The sequence below is a fragment of the Pseudochaenichthys georgianus genome, chromosome 1 (assembly GCF_902827115.2).
Source record: "Pseudochaenichthys georgianus chromosome 1, fPseGeo1.2, whole genome shotgun sequence".
Lineage (NCBI taxonomy): Eukaryota > Metazoa > Chordata > Actinopteri > Perciformes > Channichthyidae > Pseudochaenichthys > Pseudochaenichthys georgianus.
In genome coordinates this window covers 37,082,822-37,102,002 of record NC_047503.1, presented here as the reverse complement: position 1 = coordinate 37,102,002, position 19,181 = coordinate 37,082,822, and the positions used below count along the sequence as shown (strand labels likewise).

Below are 19,181 nucleotides of genomic sequence, written 5' to 3'. Positions count from 1 at the left end.
GTTAGAACGGGCCGTTCAGGTGTTCAGAGCAGAGCTCCCTGTCGGAGCGCATAGCGTGATGTGCCCCGAGAAGTTTTTCTGTCGCAATATTACCGTTGAGCTAGCTAACTAGCATACATTGTCGCTATCTGCCAACGATAGCTTTAGCCTGTGTTTTCTAATAGTTTTTTTCATAGGCTATAAACAGAGGTGGTATAAGTATAGATCTTGTACTTGAGTAAAAGTAGAAGCACTCAGATCTTGTACTAGAGTAAAAGTAGAAGTACTCAGATCTTGTACTAGAGTAAAAGTAGAAGTACTCAGATCTTGTACTAGAGTAAAAGTAGAAGTACTCAGATCTTGTACTTTAGTAAAAGTAGAAGTACTCAGATCTTGTACTTGAGTAAAAGTATAAGTACTCAGGTTTGAGTCAAAGTAGAAGTACCAGAGTGTAGGAACAATCCTGCAATCAAAATGTTCCTCAAATAAAAGTACAAAAGTATTATCATCAAAATATAGTTAAAGTAGCGACAGTAAAAGTAGAAGTACTCAGATCTTGTACTTGAGTAAAATAGAAGTACCAGAGTGTAGGAATACTCTGTTACAGTAAAAGTCCTGCATTCAAAATGTTCAAGTAAAAGTGTAAAAGTATTAGCATCAAAATATAGTGAAAATAACGCCAGTAAAAGTAGTCGTTGTGCAGATTGGTCCATTTCAGAATAATATATCTGATGTGTTTTATAATGATTGATCATGAAAGTGTTCTCAAAGCTGGTAAAGGTGCAGCTCGTTTGAATGACTCTGTATACTGCAGGGTAGCTTGTGGATTTACTCCAGGTGGAACTAAAGTCTGATTTAACACTTGATTATATTTCACATCATTCATCCAGATCTGTAAAGTAACTAAAGGGATTAATACATGTATTGGAGTAAAAGTACACCATGTACCTCTGAACTGTAGAGGAGAAGAAGAACAAAGTAGCAAAACATTGAAATACTTAAATAAAGTACAAGTATCTCAAAATTGTACCCAAGTACAGTACTTGAGTTTATGAACTTAGTTACTTTACACCAGTGGCTATAAAGATAGAAAGACTAAGCCTTGCACAGAGGCATGACAATACATTTTCAAAATGCTCAACAGTGCTGCCAGAATTATAAACTAACTGCTACACAATTAAAATAAATGCTTTTATATATTTCTATTAGATGTGACGCTTTGGCGTTTCTGTTATTATTAACACTGCTGCTTTAGCTGTTCTGACTGCTAAAATCCTCTGTTATTCTTCATTTTAAAGCCGATATTCCGTGGGGTCGGGGGGCTCGGATCCTTGTCACCTTTTTCATACCTGATGAGTTTGCACTTTGCATCCCTGGAATATATCCATAGTGGTAGTGTTTGCATAGTCTGTAAATGTGTGTAGTCAGTATGAACAGGTAAATAGGACATTGCATTTTCACAGTCAATAACTCAAGGTGTACTTCACAGTGAAATTATAAAATAACATTGACCTTCGTGACCAAGAAGTCGTTTAATTGCACTCCAGTTGTAGTTCCGTCTTGTGACAAAATGTCTTGTGTTTCGTAGTTTTCTGGATGTATAGTAACAAGAACAAAAACATAAGCCTCTAGAAAGTCAAATGGCAAAGTGTTTGTACTGAACTGTTTAATACAACCTGCAGTTCGGCTCAAATCTATTTCAGACATATCTGCAGTTCAGGTTTTAGCACGTGTAAAAAGAAAAACCCAAAACTAAGTTTCAGCTTGAAAGCGTTTACTTATTTAGTTGGCTACACCTTGCTCAGGGATGCCTGCATAAGATATAGCAAATCGAACATAGCTCCGTCACAATACGAAAGGAATGATAGGAACCTGAGATATAGAGTGGTGGATAAGATATGAAAGCATTTCTACTGTCCATCTTCTTCCTGAACTTTGTTGTTGGTATAGTATGCTACATCAAGTTTGTGCGCTTTGGATAAAAGCGTCAGCTAAATGCAATGTAATGTGTGTTAAAGAAATCATCAAACACGCCCGTTCATACGGTCAGTATCACCTCACTGTGTCTCTCACTGGAGCTAGGTAAACAGACGGTCCTTTACTCCTCAAACTATAAGAAGATATGCCGACTGGCTTATAAAGTCAGGAATAGGCAGTCACTTAAGGCCTTCTTCTCAGCAAGCTCCCTTTGGGGTTGGGTTAGCTATTGGCTGGGAGCATGCATTGGATAACCTGAAGGAACAACAACTCTGCAGAGGGCTGCTGTAGTTTGTATGGAAAGTTCTGGGGGAAGGGGGATATCAATTCAGCATGGCTGTGATGTCCCTGTTGCCATTTCCATCACCACAGAAGGCGAATAAACAAAAAAGGGAAAAGAAAAGCTGTCTGACCAACCAACATGAGAAAGAGCTCCGTCATGAAAGAACCACCAAACACGGCTAAAAAAGATACACTTTCAGTCTTCAACTGCAAGCCAGAGAGCTCAAGTAACAATAAATGACTCCTTTGGTCATGCTGCTGCCAACATGTTGGCCTCTTGTTACAACCCTAAAAAATTGATTAATTTAAAATGCGTTGAAAATACAATAATACCAGAGAATCCATCTTTTACCTTGTTTTAACTGAACTCTGACTTTAACCGTAAACGTAGGGCTGCACAATATATCGTGTCTATATGCGCGATATTCACATCGCAGGACGTGACATATATATGTAGGACGTGCAATATTAAGTAGGTAAATTAACTCAAACACGTCATGTTACAATTATTTTTGCTGCTTGCTACAAAAGGAAAACTCGCGTGGCTCTCATGTCAGGGGTACTTGAGTGAGAAAAAAAACTGTCTTTTCTTCAATTCCTGTATTTTTTCATATCGCAACATATATCGCAGGGGAAGAAAATATCGCAATATCAGTTTTTTCCAATATCGTGCAGCCCTAGTATACATGCATGATTATGACACAGTACTAAAAACCGATGGTTCAACATAATTGTAAGAACAAACAAAAGCACAATAGATTTTCTTACTTCTCTTTGGCATTATAGATAGAAAGTTGTGTTTGCCCAGACTTTTGGATTAGTGCCTGAAGTATCTTCCTCCTCACAATCATCTACTTCCAGAAAGAAGTGTGTTAACGGCTATTCCACAGATCTTTTTTCTGTCATAGATTGTATTCATATAACTATATGTAGGAATAGCACTATAGGCAAATCCAAAAATGTAATCTAGCAGATCTTTCAATGTCACAGTAATGGTCAACATGTTTGCCCCTTTGGCTGATACGGGCAAAGTTTAATTATTTGTTTTGTCTTTGAGAGTTTCCACCAACACTTCCTGGTCCCAGCTTCCTCCAGCATAACCAGTGTGTGCAAATGTCTTTGTTAGCTGGCCCTGTTTACAGAAGCAACATTAAGAGGATAGATGTTGGCCAGGAATAAGATTACACTGTTCCTTTAAACAACGTCACTGCAACACTTCAACATGCAGAGAAATTCTTTGGGAGTGGCTTCACCCAACACTCAGTAAGGTTTCAAAAGGAAACTTAAAGTTGAACACTTCAAATAGAGTATGTGGTCTTCTGTTGGTTAATAGACACGCATCTCCTTATTGATTTACTGAAAGCCAAAGATGAACAACCCACAGAGAAGAAAAACAACTTTCATAAAGGTTTACTCACAATATTCTAACAGCTTCAAAACCAAACTTTCTAGTAAGCAAAAGTGTCTATTCTTTTCTCAAACTTAACACAAGACTTTAGAAAACATGTCTGGTCAAAAAAATAAAAAGTATTGTGTTCATGTTTACCAAGCACAAAACAATTAGTCCTCGAATAAGTGCACTGAATAATTAGTCGGCAAATATGGGCACCAAATTCAAGCAAATGATTAATTAAAGATGTAACCGATAACAATACTGTGACAGGCAGCACACAATAACCCTTACACGACAACAATAGGTCTTATTGCAATTAGAAAGAACAGACAAAACAATCCATTTAACTATTTAAGCCCCAAATTGCCATGGTTGACATATTTCATAACTACAGTGTCCAAAGAGAAATGGGCTACTATAAACTAAATCAATTTGTGAAAATACCACCCCACAGTCATTTCAGACTGCTGCAAAGCCCCAAGTGTGGTATAGACTGTACATCTTTCTCACACAAATATCTTATATTTCCAAGACATTACACTTCTCTTTCAAACATGGTGGAATCCTGAGGTCTTGAACTGCCTGTCTGCCGTCACACAGCAGGTGCTAAAGCGTAGTGGCTACATTGTCTGATCTGCTTGAGGGCTAAGTAATGACTAAGCAAACAGGTAATCAGAGAGCAGACATACAGGAAGAGGCCATTTGGAACCAGTTACCAAATGTATGCTGGGTAGTCAAACCTCTGTGCGCACCCTTAAGATGCAAATGTATGGTTGTATTTTAATGCTGTAACTGTCAACACGATGTTAAAGCCAACATGTCAACCACAACAATGACCTTTTCTTTAAGGAAATAAAAAGGTCACAAGCAGACACGACGAGTTAAAAATAAAGAATCACGCTTATTAAGACGACGGCCCTCAGGTGCTTCAAACTGCTCTCAGTGGAGAAGGAGGGAAAAGGTGTGACCGTGGAATTGGGCTGATGCGACAGATAAGAGAGACGCAGATGGGGTTTCATTCATGTGTCCGATTAGAGGGCTCTTTGTTACTGCCAGAGGGGGCAAAGCGCGCTTGGAGAGAGGACGAGGATCGCCCTCGCTCGCCTACCACTCGTGCCTTTGTGTGCTACTGAAGGGACAGTTTGTGCGTTTGTTGAATTCCTTATATGAAGGGAACTAAAAGAAGTCGCCATGTTGCTCCTCAGGGTAATAACTATTGCATAGATGCAGTGTTTGTTTACTAATCAGGCCACATTTCTCTTTACGATTAAATCTTAAACACTTCAAATGTACAATTGCGTTCTTCTAATCTTAAGGTTAAACCGGGAAGTTGTTTCATGTTAACTTTTCTTCAGCCGTATCTCCACATCTCCCTGCAGCCCTTCTTACAGGAAAAACAGCCTCTGCCGATGTGCTGATAAAGTAAAGCCATTTAAATCAATTTCACTACCCGATACATTTTAAATTCCAGAGCACAGTTACTTTGCACGTTCTCGCCTGAAGAGATGTGTAAGAAATAGGTACTAAGTAGACTATTTTAAGAAGCACTGGGAAGATGCAGTTTGGAACAATGAATTCCATTTATGACAGCTCGCTTCTCAAAGGAGGATCCTTCGTGTCAACATCAGTGCACAAGATGCTAAAGTGAGCTCCAACGTACCTTAAAATAATTCGGAACAAATGAAATAAACCAGGTTTTCTCTTTGGCACAAGTAGAGGTACAGGAATTCAGAACAAAGCAAGGTGTCTGTGTTTTCTCTGCACCTTCCAAAGGAAACTTAATACAGGCATAGAGCATCAAATATTTACAAACCTGAAACATAAGTGGATCTTCAAACTGCAGTCGGATATAGATTTAATAAACAGTATTTTGAGTGGTAGTGCAATTATATGTATCATCAGTTGCTCAAGATAACTGAGAAGGAAAAATAAGTTATTAAATACTAGAAAATGATGTCAGGAAGCTATTATTGTTACGTTAATAATCATCAGATCATTTTTTCTAATGAAGTCCTGTAATAGAACAGAAACAGTTTGGTTGGTGAGGCCCTAGGCATGGATTCTTAGACGTCTAATCCCCAAAATGGATTAAGATGAGACAAATCATTACAAAACACAGGAGTTGTAGTTGCCCTTTCTTACGGAGTGCAGAAATGAAAAGGAAACTTATATTACTTAAAAGCAATATTTCGGACAACAAACTAACTAAGACATGAAGAGAATATGTCCACAGATAGATTTGGTTTCCCCCGCTGTCCACAAAGCTGGCAGTCAACCCTCTGACCTTGACTTCAGGTAAAGCCAAAGTTACATTCCACACAACAAACCCCCCCATCTCCTGTGTCACTGACAGAGGAGCCATGATGAGCCTCAGAGCTGTACATTAGGCCATGGTTTACAGATACTGCACTCAGTGGAAGGCAGCGTTGCAATGGTTAAGAGTTACATGATATTTGTGTCAGGATTATTATAAGGGACCTGATGCCCCGACCTTTGCACTCTTTCATTTGATTAGCATTGTAAAAATCTTCATCCTAGTCTTATCTTGCTCCATGCATGTTAATAAAGTTAATTGTCATGTGTTAATATGTTCTTAAGTAAATGGACTCTCAACAGAAATGTGAATAAAGACAGAGGGCGCAATCCATCAGCTGTGGGAAAAAAACCCGTTTAAGATTTTTTTTTTTTTTTTTTTTTTTAAGAGTTGCTAGATTTAGTAGCCCTCCTTACGGCCCCGTCCACACTACGGCTTCAAAATAAGCTTGGAGCTGGGCGTGTCTGAAGCTCGACCAACAACCAATCACATGAATCTCCCGCCCCTGACACACAAGCAGCGGTTTGATTGGCTAGAGCTTGTACTGGCATATGATTTGATTGGCTGACGCTTCCACCGAAAGCTTCAGAAGCTTCAAAAGTTGAACATTGCTCAACTTTTGCAGCCTGAAATGCCAGGAAAGCTCCGCTCTGCTTCCCACAATGCAGTTCGGCGAAAAGTGACATCACCCCATTCAAAGTGAATGGGCAGACGCGTTGGAAACCGTTTTTGAAGCTGTCAATGCTGTAGAGTGCACGGGCCGTTATTGTTGAGCCTGTATAAGGAGGGTTCATTACGTGTCATCGTGTATGAAATAGGAAAACTGTATTGTACTATGATATTAACTTTCTGCTAGCTGTTCCTTAACCCCATCTCAGTGTCAACTGAAAATGACATCCGAGTATTACCCCAACTTTGCAGCTCCTTGCAGCTTTTAGCATAATCTTTTGGTAACCAGACCAAGAAGACAAAACAAAGCCACTTCCTGTTCAAATGCAGGATGCTTCTTACAGCAAAAGGATGGCACACAAAGAGTGTATATATGCTACCTGTGTGAAAAGATGAAGTAAGCATTTGACCCGGGAAAATAGTCAAACATTTACCAAGTACAAGAGATGCGCATTTCTCAAGAGTTGACAAACTAAACTAGGGCTAAACAAAAGTGACCATTGGACCATTGAATATGACGGACAGAAATAGATCCCCTATGCTTCGTCTGGCTTGCTAGGTGCTAAACCTCTGAGCTGTGCTAAAGCATAGCGTGTAATCAGCTGGTGTGATCTCCTCGTGGCCTACGAGCTGGTGCCGAGAGCTTTATCTGAACCAGTATGGTTTTGATGGCATCACAAACTAAACAATGAGGTGATAGAAAACTGCAGAGAGTGGTGAAGTAGGGCAGTGATTCCCAGCGGAATTGAGAGTAACCCTTTCATATCATCATTAGTCCTTAGATAGTAACAGCGTAGAATATATTGCTGCTTAAAAGGTGAAATGCTTTTTATTACAAAATGTGTGCAGCTGTGTGATAATGTTTTCATTGAATGTATTTATAGAAAATAACCAATATTTTCATAAATTGTGTAAAGAAATAAGCCCTTGGGGTCCTGGTATAAAACGATATGGGTGTGTGTATAGATGTGTAGGGAAACACAAAGCCAATGTAAAGAAGGTCAGTTTAAGGTTCTGTAGGAAAGGGGTTGCATTTAAACCTGGAGTCATTTATTTACGTTTAAATCACTCATTGGAAATGCATAGAATCATGCTACTGTATATTTCGAAGTGTGAATAACACTGTGCTTGGTTTTAATGCATGAACAAACAATATGAAATGAAAAAAAGTGTACTGCCTCCAGCGCACTAGCTCTGCTTAAAAAAAAGACTAGAATACTGTCAACCATGACAAGTACGACTCCGCGAGCCACGACAAGGCAAACAGCATCTCTCAGGAGCAGAATATGAGTTTTTAACTACAGTTATGTGCAGCTGTATGTTTAGGACACACATATATTACAATGTGCTCATTTAAAAACATTAGGAATGGTTTAAATATTAAACTGCTAGTTATTACAAAGGGGGCATACAATGGTGTGAATCCTCTTTTTCTAAACTCCCCTCTGGATTTCAAATGAAACATACATGCAGTACTATAGGGTATAGCTCCTTTGATAGATAGGAGGTGAACACAAAGCAAGCACAATGAAGTGCTTAAAGGGTGCAGATATAGCTCCAGCCCATGTGTCACGAGTAATCACAAATACTGTTTTAGGTCACACTAGAATTGTTAAGATAATCCTCCTGGGGAAACGTGTTGGATTCAGCCAGATGCAGTGGAGGACTTGAGCATGGCGAAGGCTGCAAATGAGATTGTGCTAAAGAGGACACTCCGGTCCGGTAAATCTAATTATCGTTCAATTGAAGGAGCAGAGGATGTGGAGGGTATGAGAGGAAGAGTGTGGAGGGTGATGAGCGTAATTAAATGCATGATGTGATCTCTCAAAGCCTAAAATGACACTGACCATACTGAACATGGCTTCCAGGGACAGCTGATATTTCTGTCAATATGCCTGGCTGTCCTTCTAGCTCAAGCAGAGTCAGAACAAAGTGTCAAACAGCCATTTATCCTTAGACTGTGCACCTGAAAACAATACCTCCTTGCGATACGTCTCGTATTTTCTGCCTCGTAAATCTAAAGGTTTTTCTGACTCTCACTAAAAATGACAGAAGGAAAGAGTTTGTGAACAAGAATGCAATTTAATATAAGCTCTTGAGAAAATACAAATGATAAATGTTTCACTTTAGAAACAACACAGGCTACTCAATCTGCATCTAAAGCTGAATTCCCTGGCCAATAGTATATTGTAAAAGTAGCAACCTCTTGTTCATAAGTTGACAACAAAAACATGTGAATGCTGAAACTTTTTTGCCTTAAAATCTGGTACAGACATATACATGAAACACGTACATGAAAGTTGTTGCCATTAGGAAAAGCCACCATTTTTGCAAACACTTAAATTGTGTTAAATATCTACCATGTGATTATTATTATTTTACACTGCATATCTTATGACACCAAATACTTGATTGTGCTATTTTAGTTTCTGAGATAAAGCCCTTTTCTAAATCATACTACATGTCGTCTTTCAGGTAAGGACACAAGACAGGAGGAATGGAATATAAAGAAAGGCGTTATAAATATATATCTGTTAACATCTAAAGCTCAACTAGAAAACATAAGCAGTAGCTATTGCTAAACAAATGTATTGCTGCTCTTTAGTTGCACAGGACACGCAGTGGTTGACTTGAAGGTTAGATTATGCAATAGCTTTGTGTTTAGTAGTGAAACAACCACACGAGGAGAAGTGTCCTTACTACAGTTCACTGTGGGGGTTGGTATTAGGGCAAACTTTGTACTACAGACATGGAGGATGAGCCTCCCTTTTCTAAAAAAAAAAAAGGACTCCATTGTGTTGCCACAGTGACAGAGCAGTATGGCTGGTTACACCTCCACCTCTCTTCTTCTCTCGTTTCCTCCCAGCTAACAGCCAGAATAATCTGAGCATGCTCTCTCCTTCACGCTGAACTTCCTTGTAACTGGTAGTTTCATTCATTCTCGTGTAGGTGCTACGAAGCCATTTCATAACTCAGGCAGCCAAAGGGCTATTAGTGCAGCAGACAGGCAAAGCTGGATAAGGACTTTAGGTTGTCCAACAACAAGTAGTAGACAGATAAAGCACACACACACACACTCTGCATGACCTCAATGTGTCACAAAAAACACCAGCTGATTTGCTTCAACAGCTCTTCTGCCAGGTTAAATCTCCTGACAAAGCATCATGTCTTCTTCAATTAAACACTGAGAAAAAGTGTACTGTTATATGTGTAGATAGCCAGTTAGAAGATCATTCAAAACTGAACAAAATTGTAATGGGTATATGAAAAAGACGAATAATAAGAAATATGTCAAATGAGAACTTTGACATAATATGTAAGCCTAGTTTTTGCACTGAAATAGTCACAATACAAAACCATGTAGACCAAGATATTTAGTGAATGAATAATATACGTTTCAAATCAAACGCAAGTTGCTCAACATACAGTAAGACTTTGGCTCCTAAAGTATTTATTAGTGTTGCAAGATCATCAACGCCTTGTTATGCAGATGAGGATGATGTCAGACTTTTCAAAGATGTGTCTGTCAGTACTACTACTAAAGGGTGACAGGCAGCGTGTTATCTCAAGGCCTATCCTAAAGCTCTCATAATCAGCTTACCAGGTTGAACACCGTCTCCACGATATCCCGGTTGGAAACTTCCCCAACTTCCACCAGGCCAGCGAGCACGCCGAATTTCATCTTTATTCCCCGGATAGGCACTCCGGGGTTGAGCGCCATGGCTCCTGGAGTCCCGTCCTGAGCATCCGCAGAGCCCGCTGTCTCCTCGCTAGCCATTGCTAAGGAAGGACGGGGCAGGTGATGTTCACAGGTAAGGCACCTGTTCACCTCCAAACGGTGACAGAGCAGAGAAGGAGGAAGAGAAAGAGGACTCTAACTCCCCTTCAGCTGAGTTGTTGACAGTCTACAGGCACACAAAGCAAACCTCCCCATTCGAAATAGTTGCAGCGAAAGGAGGCACAAAAAAGCCGTTGTTAGCTGTTGACACTGCGGGATATGTCACCGCTTCACTCCACACTACTCCTCTTCTTCCCTGGTCCGTAACTTGATCCCACAAGGATAGATTAATGTTGTCAAAAGCCGTAAGGAAGTCTGCAGGTAACAAGAGGGGGGCAGGTGAAGCAGGGCTCGTCCTTAACCTGTTTTCCCCCCTTGTAGTCGGTCAAACAAGGATACGGTCACTTTAATACCTCCGTGCAGCAGTGGAAGTTGCTATTGAAACTGAGTCCAGACACTTGACAGGTAGCGCGTTTGGCAGAGGTAAAACACTCCCAAACTGGAAAAGGGGGGTGAGTCTGTCAGCAGCTCTGGTGGAAGTCGACAAAACACAGCTCGATCCTTCCCGGTTAAACTCCTCAGACTTGCTTAAATGTCAACGTTAACCCAGCTGCGCCGCATTCTCTTCCTGATTTACCCCGGTAGCTTCAGCTCGTCACCGCCATGACAGTGTAGCTCTTGAGTGAGCCGCGCATGCGCAGTACGGAGCTGAGTGTGTTCAGCTCATTGGCAGGTGTGCGGCTCAGGTGGCTTTACTGCACGACACGCTGGGACTCAGCTAAAATCTACACAGCTTCCAGATCTATTCTGTTTCAGCGACTCATATTTCATCATCCTGACCGGGATACAGAGGCAGTGGTGGAAAGAAACTCAATGCATTTACTCGATGTTCGACATCCCGTCTTAAAACCCACCTCTTCTCCTTAGCATTCGTAAACAAGTAGATGGCTTTTATTTGCTTTCAGTGGTCTATTGTTTTTATTATATGGCTGTTTTTTATTTTTAAATTATTACTTTTATTCTGGTTTGTTTTGTGTTTGTATCTTTTATTTTAAATGTATTTATTTTATGTTTTGTAAGCTTATCTCTCTGTACAGCACTTTGGTCTGAAGGTTTTAAAGTGCTATATAAATAAAGTTGGATTGGATTGGATACTTGAGTTTGACGTTCTGCTGCTTTGTACTCCACCTCATTCATACTTCTGTACCTACTACCTACCCGAGTAACATTTTTAATATTACATTTTTGAATTATATTTGTTACTGAGTACTTCTTTCTCCACTGATATTAACATTTAATGCAGATTTATACTCCACTACTACATTTAAGATATAACATGTTTTACTGACCTACATTTTTCTCAGTGCTAGTTACTTTACATACTAAGAGTTAACATAATAATATCAATGGTTCAGTTACTCTGATCAATTGTTTTACACTTGTTTTATTTGTATAAGATAAATAGCTTCAATAATGTACTTGTGAAAATGATTAATCATAGAAAAAAAGCATCTTACCCTAAGAATACTGGCAACGCATATCAAAAAAAGTACCTGTATTTTATTGCTTTAATATTCAGTAGCAGTCCTGCAATAAGGAACATAGCCTCTCGTTGCACCTCTTGAGAAAACAGCGTGGTACGTTTTATTACAAAACCTGGAGGGATCTGAAGAATGGCCGAAGAATAAAAACATATTTTCTGTATTTCATGTTTTTTTTTTTACCTATTGTCTATTGTAGATGTTTCTATTTTGTATTTGTCTCTTAACTTTTGAACTTCTTTTATTGTAGGCATCAACACAAATTATTTTTATTTGCAAATCTAGGTTGCAATAAAACTGTTAATGATTCTGAAAATAATCCTTAACCCATATAGTATAGACAATTCAGCAACTGTAGATAAGGATCAAACCTAAGAACATAACAGAGGAAAAGAAATATCATAAATAATAAATCAAAACATTACTGTACTATATTGAGCCCCTCGGCGAGTAACTTGTATCTCAAGATGGTCTAATTTGTTGAACAAGCACATAACACAGCCTTTTGCTTTGGAATAAAATAACAAACAGAATGTGGGGGATTGAAAAGCATTTAGAAGTTTTTGCAGCACAACAGCACATTGACAGGTGTCTCCTGAGGCAGTGAAAACCAAACATTAAAGCTTAGTGACAGGTGTGCTTTGCTTGCCATTTCAAATCATCACCAACAATGCATGCCGCGTCAGATGTTTAAACAGCTGAAGACATGAGCAGTCACTGTATTATCCATACATTTTTGCATGAAGGAAATCCAATTAAAACACCATTTGTAAAGATATTATCTGTAGTAAACAATTCCCTATATTGTGATGTGTTTGCCTTCTCCTTTCTCTGCTCATGCAGGTTATCTCATATTTTCTCTGCATCATGGATGAGCAACTATGAGTGTTGTTGCCACAGAGGCAGCTGGCATCACTGTTACCACTGACGTCCTCCCAGTAAAGTGTATCTGAGTCCCCAGGGACCTCGGGAGTCATGGAAGCCAACAGCAGCACCCGAGAGTCACAGGCCTTGTCTCTGATGCACAGTAATGACCCGAAATAAGCAGACGTGTTCACTGCAGCCCAAAGGTAGACCTTCTTAAATAAAGCTTTGAAAGGCTTGTTCTGACCTTTGAATTGAACACTGACCATGTCCTATTATGTATCTGGGCTCTACAGCAATAATGAGACTCAAAGCCTGAGACATTCGGTGGTATATCAAAGTCTTACTGTAGTCATTTGCAGTCTTCCTGCCATTCTGTTTGAAAGTACGATGTGAACAGACGATGATATTTTCTGTTATTTGTTGTCAAAGACTGCAATTAAAGCACTGAGCACTAAGAGTTTTCTTTTGTCAGAGTAAATATTGCATTCAACACACTGAACACAGAGAACAATACATTAATGAGGATTAGAGATTATTCGAACATCAGTTTAATATCGATGCTCGTTAAAACAAAACACCAGAACTTTATGATAAAACAAAAACTGTTAATACAAATGGGCGATAAAACAAGAGGACACACACAATTTGAGAAATGTTTTTGTTGCAGCGGCATAAAACAAAACAAGGCATTGCACATAATAACAAATTAAAAGAATAGAAATAAACGATTCTAAAATATAAACATCTCGAAATACAAATAGAAATAAACTATTATCTTTATTTAAATGACATTTGAAAACAAATATTGTATGCACAGATGTACTGCATGTATCCGACTATTGTTACTCTAAAGAATAAACACACACTATTCATGTTGCGAGTGTGCATGATTTTACTTTTTTACTTTGAATATATTTGACCAACAGACACATTCTTCCCTTTGTTACAATAACAGTTTGGGTGTATAACAAGCTGCACCCGCTTGACAAATGTACACACCTAGAGACTGGTTCAGCCTGTTCAGAGATCAGGATTGTGCCTTTTTATATTTTCATTTAAAGGGGACTTATTATACAAAATCCACTTTTTCATGTCTATAAATAAACATGTGTCCCCTCTGTGTAAAGAGATTCTGAAAGTTTCAGGAAAAAAGACCCGCTCTCTTTTTGTCCTGATCCATTTATATAAAAACCTGTACATGTTACTTGTTAGACGCTTTTATCCAAAGCGACTTACATACTCAATACTGTGGGCAATCCACAGAGCAATTTGGGGTTAAGTGTCTTGCCCAGGGACACAACGACATGCTGACTGCAGTTGGGTGACGCCCTGATACCACCACCAAGGCTCTATCCACTGCGCCACACACCTCCCACCTGAAACTCCTCCTAGAGCACCATTGTGTTCTTTTGTAACCAAACATATCACAGAGGGGCGTGGGGAGTGGCTCCTTATTTTTCATCTAAAGTAACAGGGCTGAAACAGAGGGGATTATGGGATGCTGCAATGATCTGTTTGGTATTTCAACCAAACACTTCAGAGACATGTTTTGTATATATCTGAGACCTACAATATATTGATGAAAAACAGTATAATAGGAGACCTTTAAAACAGTTAAACCCAATATACAATATTAGATGTGTGAAGGCAAATGAAGGGTGTAACAATGTAATATGTATAGGTTGAAGATAATAATATTGACAATAATTGTGATATTTAATCACTTTTTTATTTTTTTTATTATTTTACAAACTTGAAGTACGCCTATGCGTCATAGAAATTCAGAAACTAAGAGACACGTTTTTTTTCTGGTCCTATATTAATCGATTCTCCAAAAACAGTGTAATAATATTATTTATCTGATATCCATGCATTTAAAAGTATATGAATAAACTGAATACAACTATACATTTCACAATGATATCTTCAGTTGCTATAACATTTAAAATAGCCACATGTATTTGCGTTCATGGACACCAACAAGTAAGTTATTTCCCCTTTACTTTATGAGGTTGATTCATTTTTGATAATTGTATGGTTATTTTATTGTTTTTACTGTTAAGTTAGGTTCAGCTTAATCTTTACCAATTATATAGTTTATAAACCCTTTTTATATCTTTCATATACATGTTCATCCAATTTGTTATTGTGAAGATTGCCTTTCTATTTAACTACACTTGTGAATAAAAAAAACAATTACTTAATAAGGCCCCCGTTAATATCATTTGACCAGCAGAGGGCGCCAACAAAAACTACAAGTACTCGCGAGAGAAGACAAATCTCACGACCGGATTCGAGCTCTTTAAATCTCGCGTTGTTACCGTCGTTCCTCCTCTTTCACTCCCTGTAGCCAACATGGCAGTCGGCAAGAATAAGAGACTGACCAAAGGAGGCAAAAAAGGTGCCAAAAAGAAGATGTAAGTAGCACATTCTCACATCTTTACACTAAACTTGCTTTGTACATTCACTGTAGTTAATTTGGTGAAAAAAATCTGAAGGATGAAGCAGATATTAGATGGATGTCACCGAGCCACTGTGCTAGTCTCGTCGTCACCGGCCTCTGTGGCGCTGGATGAGTTGAAACATGCTCTCTCCCTTGTAGTCGTCGCTTTGCTGTTCTGTTATAATTCAGTTGAATAAGTCAGACTTGTGTATTTCTTATGCGGGGCTAATTACATCTCACAGAGCTCTGTCAGTTTAGCCGTAGAGCTGAGGTTTGTAGTGATATTTGCTAAAGGCTACTCCATGTTAGCATGGAATTAGCCGACCAATATTAGCTTACCTATCAACATGGCAGCTACACGCCAAATATTAAATATTATTTCATTCGGATAATAATACTGCAGGAATTAACCGAGTGTCTTAGCGATATCACAACAACGTTTATGGTATTGCCAACACTGGTGGCCAAATTACATGTAAGTAAATCCTCCACGGTGCAGAATAGTGTCCTTTGCAGTGCGTGCTTAGCCGCTAAGCTAACAGTGAGTGTGGCCTGAGCACTATTTCGTTTGTGACTTGTTAGTGGAAAATGGTTTGCTCTAAATGCTTGTTTCTTCTCTCCTGCAGTGTTGACCCTTTCTCCAAGAAGGACTGGTATGATGTCAAGGCTCCTGCCATGTTCAACATCCGCAATCTTGGCAAGACCTTGGTCTCCAGGACTCAGGGAACCAGTAAGTCTATGTGCATTAACATGCTGCGGCTTCATACATTGCTGTCCCATGCAATCTAAATAATTTACCAAATTGGGATCAATAAAATATCTATCTATATTTGGTTGCAGGATGCATGAGACCAGTAATAATACATGCAAGATTTGTATAGACTTTAAATCATGTTTTAGGCATTTTCTTTCACTCCTACATATTCTTTTTTAAATTCTGTGTTTTTTGTCACCCCCCAGGAATCGCCTCAGATGGTCTTAAGGGACGTGTGTTCGAGGTGAGCCTCGCTGATCTTCAGAACGACGAGGTGGCCTTCCGTAAGTTCAAACTCATCACTGAGGATGTCCAGGGCAAGAACTGCCTCACCAACTTCCACGGCATGGACCTCACCCGTGACAAGATGTGCTCCATGGTCAAGAAATGGCAGGTAATGATCATGGGTTTAATGAGAAGTACTGCATGGGCTTCGGAAAATAAATACCAAATGCATTTTTATTTCACCTATATTCCTCCTCGAATGCTTGAGATTCAGTAACTGGCCCTGTTAAAGGTGAATCCTTTCCGCAGTATAAGGTTAATTGTCAGGTCTTTATCATTTTAATAAAACGGACAAGGATACCTGCTCCATGTGCTGATGTATGGATAATGGTTGACCAAACTGTCCATGTTGCATTTTTAACCTTCTAGAACACAGCTAGGAGAGTCCATCAGCATGGAGGAAACGCTCTGTTCATGTCAATAGCTCACAATAAAATCAATACATCATTTTGGTTGCTCCTGAAAATGAGGAATGTATTTTCACATGCATTTTTCTTTATAAAAATGTTATATTTTTTGAACAAGTGGTAGCTAAAAGTGTCACATGTGGACGAGGAATTCATATTTTGAGGAAAGCTGGGACATGTGTGCCATGCATTTGGTTATGACACAAGAACCAATATTTTGATACCAAGTCAATGCAACTATTTAAAGGACTACAGCAGGACCATTGGCGCTTGAGACAAAATGGTCCTGTTTGCGACAAATGTCAGCTTACAATTGACCGGCTCTATTCAATAAAACTACATTTTTAAATGAATATTTTTTCACTCTTTAAAAAAAATATCAAATGGGTAATTTTAGATTCTTGCTACCAAAACATTATCCAAACTGTGGTAGTGTTTGAATTAGTTGGGATTAGGAGTTTGTTTTGTAACCATGGTTAAACCGTACACCCCAGCACGTGCACTCCGCTCTGCATCAGCCAAACGGCTCGCTGCACCCTCACTGCAAAGGGTACCCAAGTTCCCATCAGCAAAAACACGTGGGTTTGCTATCCTGGCTCCAAAATGGTGGAATGAGCTCCCCATTGACATCAGGACAGCAGATAGCTTACACACCTTCCGGCACAGACTGAAAACTCATCTCTTTCGACTCCACTTCGAGCGATAGAACTATTAACAAAGCACTTGTATACTAATAAAGGGCTGGCTTACCTAAAGCCAGTTGAGTAGCACTTTAAATGTTTTTGCTCTATGAAGCCTGATGTACTTATATGATTCTGTTTTCTTCAAGTTTGTATTTTGTTGGTCGAACGCACTTATTGTAAGTCGCTTTGGATGAAAGCGTCAGCTAAATGTAATGTATCTGATAGGTATTCAGACTTGTGGACTTCTACTAGTATAAACTACTTCATTTCTGGTAATGTGACAATCGCAAATTAAAATGTGACAGCTGGAGACTGTTGGGGTAAACATGTTCCCTTTGAAGTGTACCAAGGATTGATTTTTATTTTTCCAGACCATGATCGAAGCCCACGTGGACGTGAAGACCACCGACGGCTACCTTCTGCGTCTGTTCTGCGTGGGTTTCACAAAGAAGCGCACCAACCAGATCAGAAAGACCTCCTACGCCCAGTCCCAGCAGGTCCGTCAGATCCGCAAGAAGATGATGGAGATCATGACCCGTGAGGTCCAGACCAACGACCTGAAGGAAGTCGTCAACAAAATGTAAGTCATGTGCAGTTTCTACTCAATTTTTCTTTTTAAACAAACAATGGTAACCCTTTTTATGTTAATACATCTTTACATGGTTATGTTGAGCTTCTGACAGTGGTGATTAAATTGCTTTAAAGTACAACTTGGCAACACCCGTAACATTTTTGGTTATCATGGAGAAAGTCTTGATTTTTGCTGATAAGATTTATAGCCGTTCTCATATTAAGTTTCCTTGTGTTTTCTAAGACGAGCCAGTTTATAGACTTAAGTCAAAATGTTTTGTTAGTTAATATTAAATATGTTGTGTATTTTGTTGTGTTGCAGGATCCCTGACAGCGTTGGTAAGGACATTGAGAAGGCTTGCCAGTCCATCTACCCCCTCCATGACGTCTACGTCCGCAAGGTCAAGATGCTCAAGAAGCCCAAGTTTGAGTGTAAGTTACACACGGCTTTAGCACTGGTTGTGCCTCTGGGTTTTCATTTTCCACCACCTGTGGGAGCTCGTGATGAAAAACTGTTTCGGTCCCAGATGATCGCCATTGAGATCACCTGATGATAATATATTTTATTTCTATAGCGCTTTTCTTGAACCCAAAGACGCTTAATGTTTAATTGATGTTCCCAAACAGGAAATCATGCCGTTTTCATTGATTGTATGCAAGAATAGACTTTGTTTGCATTGGTTTGACTGGTTTCCAGGTTATGGGGGTTCATTTAAAATCTTGAATGGGTTTGAGGCGTGAAACATCCTTCCAGCATCATTGCCGTTTCACTTCAAACATCCAGTTACATATACTGTTATCTTGTCTATTTTTATTAAAACGTTTTTTCTGTTGCAGTGGGCAAACTGATGGAACTCCACGGTGAGGGCGGTGCTAGTGGCGCTGTTAAGACCTCCGCTGATGACACAGGCGCCAAGGTGGACAGGGCCGATGGCTACGAGCCCCCTATCCAGGAGACAGTCTAAAACACCCTGACAGATTTAATAAAAAATGTAAATGACCAACATACTGTTGCTCTGTCTTGTGTTTTTGTTTATATTGTAAGAAAAAGGCGTTTTATAAATGTAATCCAATAGCCCTGCAAAAATGTGGTGTGACTTGGCATCTAGAATATCCCAAATTATTTTGTACCTCCATCGGACGAAATATCCAGTGATTTGAGAACACATTAATGGAGCCTCAACCTAAAAGTCCTTGCTTGGCAAAATGTATACTTAATGCAAACAACCAACGGGGTTA

The 19,181-nt window shown here is 39.3% G+C and overlaps 2 protein-coding genes across 2 annotated transcripts in view; one reads left to right on the top strand and one right to left on the bottom strand.

The window, feature by feature from the left end:
- Positions 1-11,086, bottom strand: part of lrba (LPS-responsive vesicle trafficking, beach and anchor containing) — a 185,724-nt gene extending 174,638 nt beyond the window's left edge. The window contains 1 exon segment of the mRNA XM_034086063.2: positions 10,216-11,086. Coding sequence (XP_033941954.1) covers positions 10,216-10,392 — 177 coding nt within the window. The 5' untranslated portion in view covers positions 10,393-11,086.
- Positions 11,087-15,108: 4,022 nt separating this feature from the next.
- rps3a (ribosomal protein S3A) lies at positions 15,109-18,948 on the top strand. Its single transcript, XM_034086052.1, has 6 exons — positions 15,109-15,217; positions 15,870-15,973; positions 16,204-16,391; positions 17,744-17,952; positions 18,265-18,374; positions 18,780-18,948. Exons 1-6 carry the CDS (start codon positions 15,156-15,158, stop codon positions 18,905-18,907), a joined length of 801 nt encoding a protein of 266 aa, XP_033941943.1. The 5' UTR covers positions 15,109-15,155; the 3' UTR covers positions 18,908-18,948.
- The last annotated feature ends 233 nt before the right edge of the window (positions 18,949-19,181 follow it).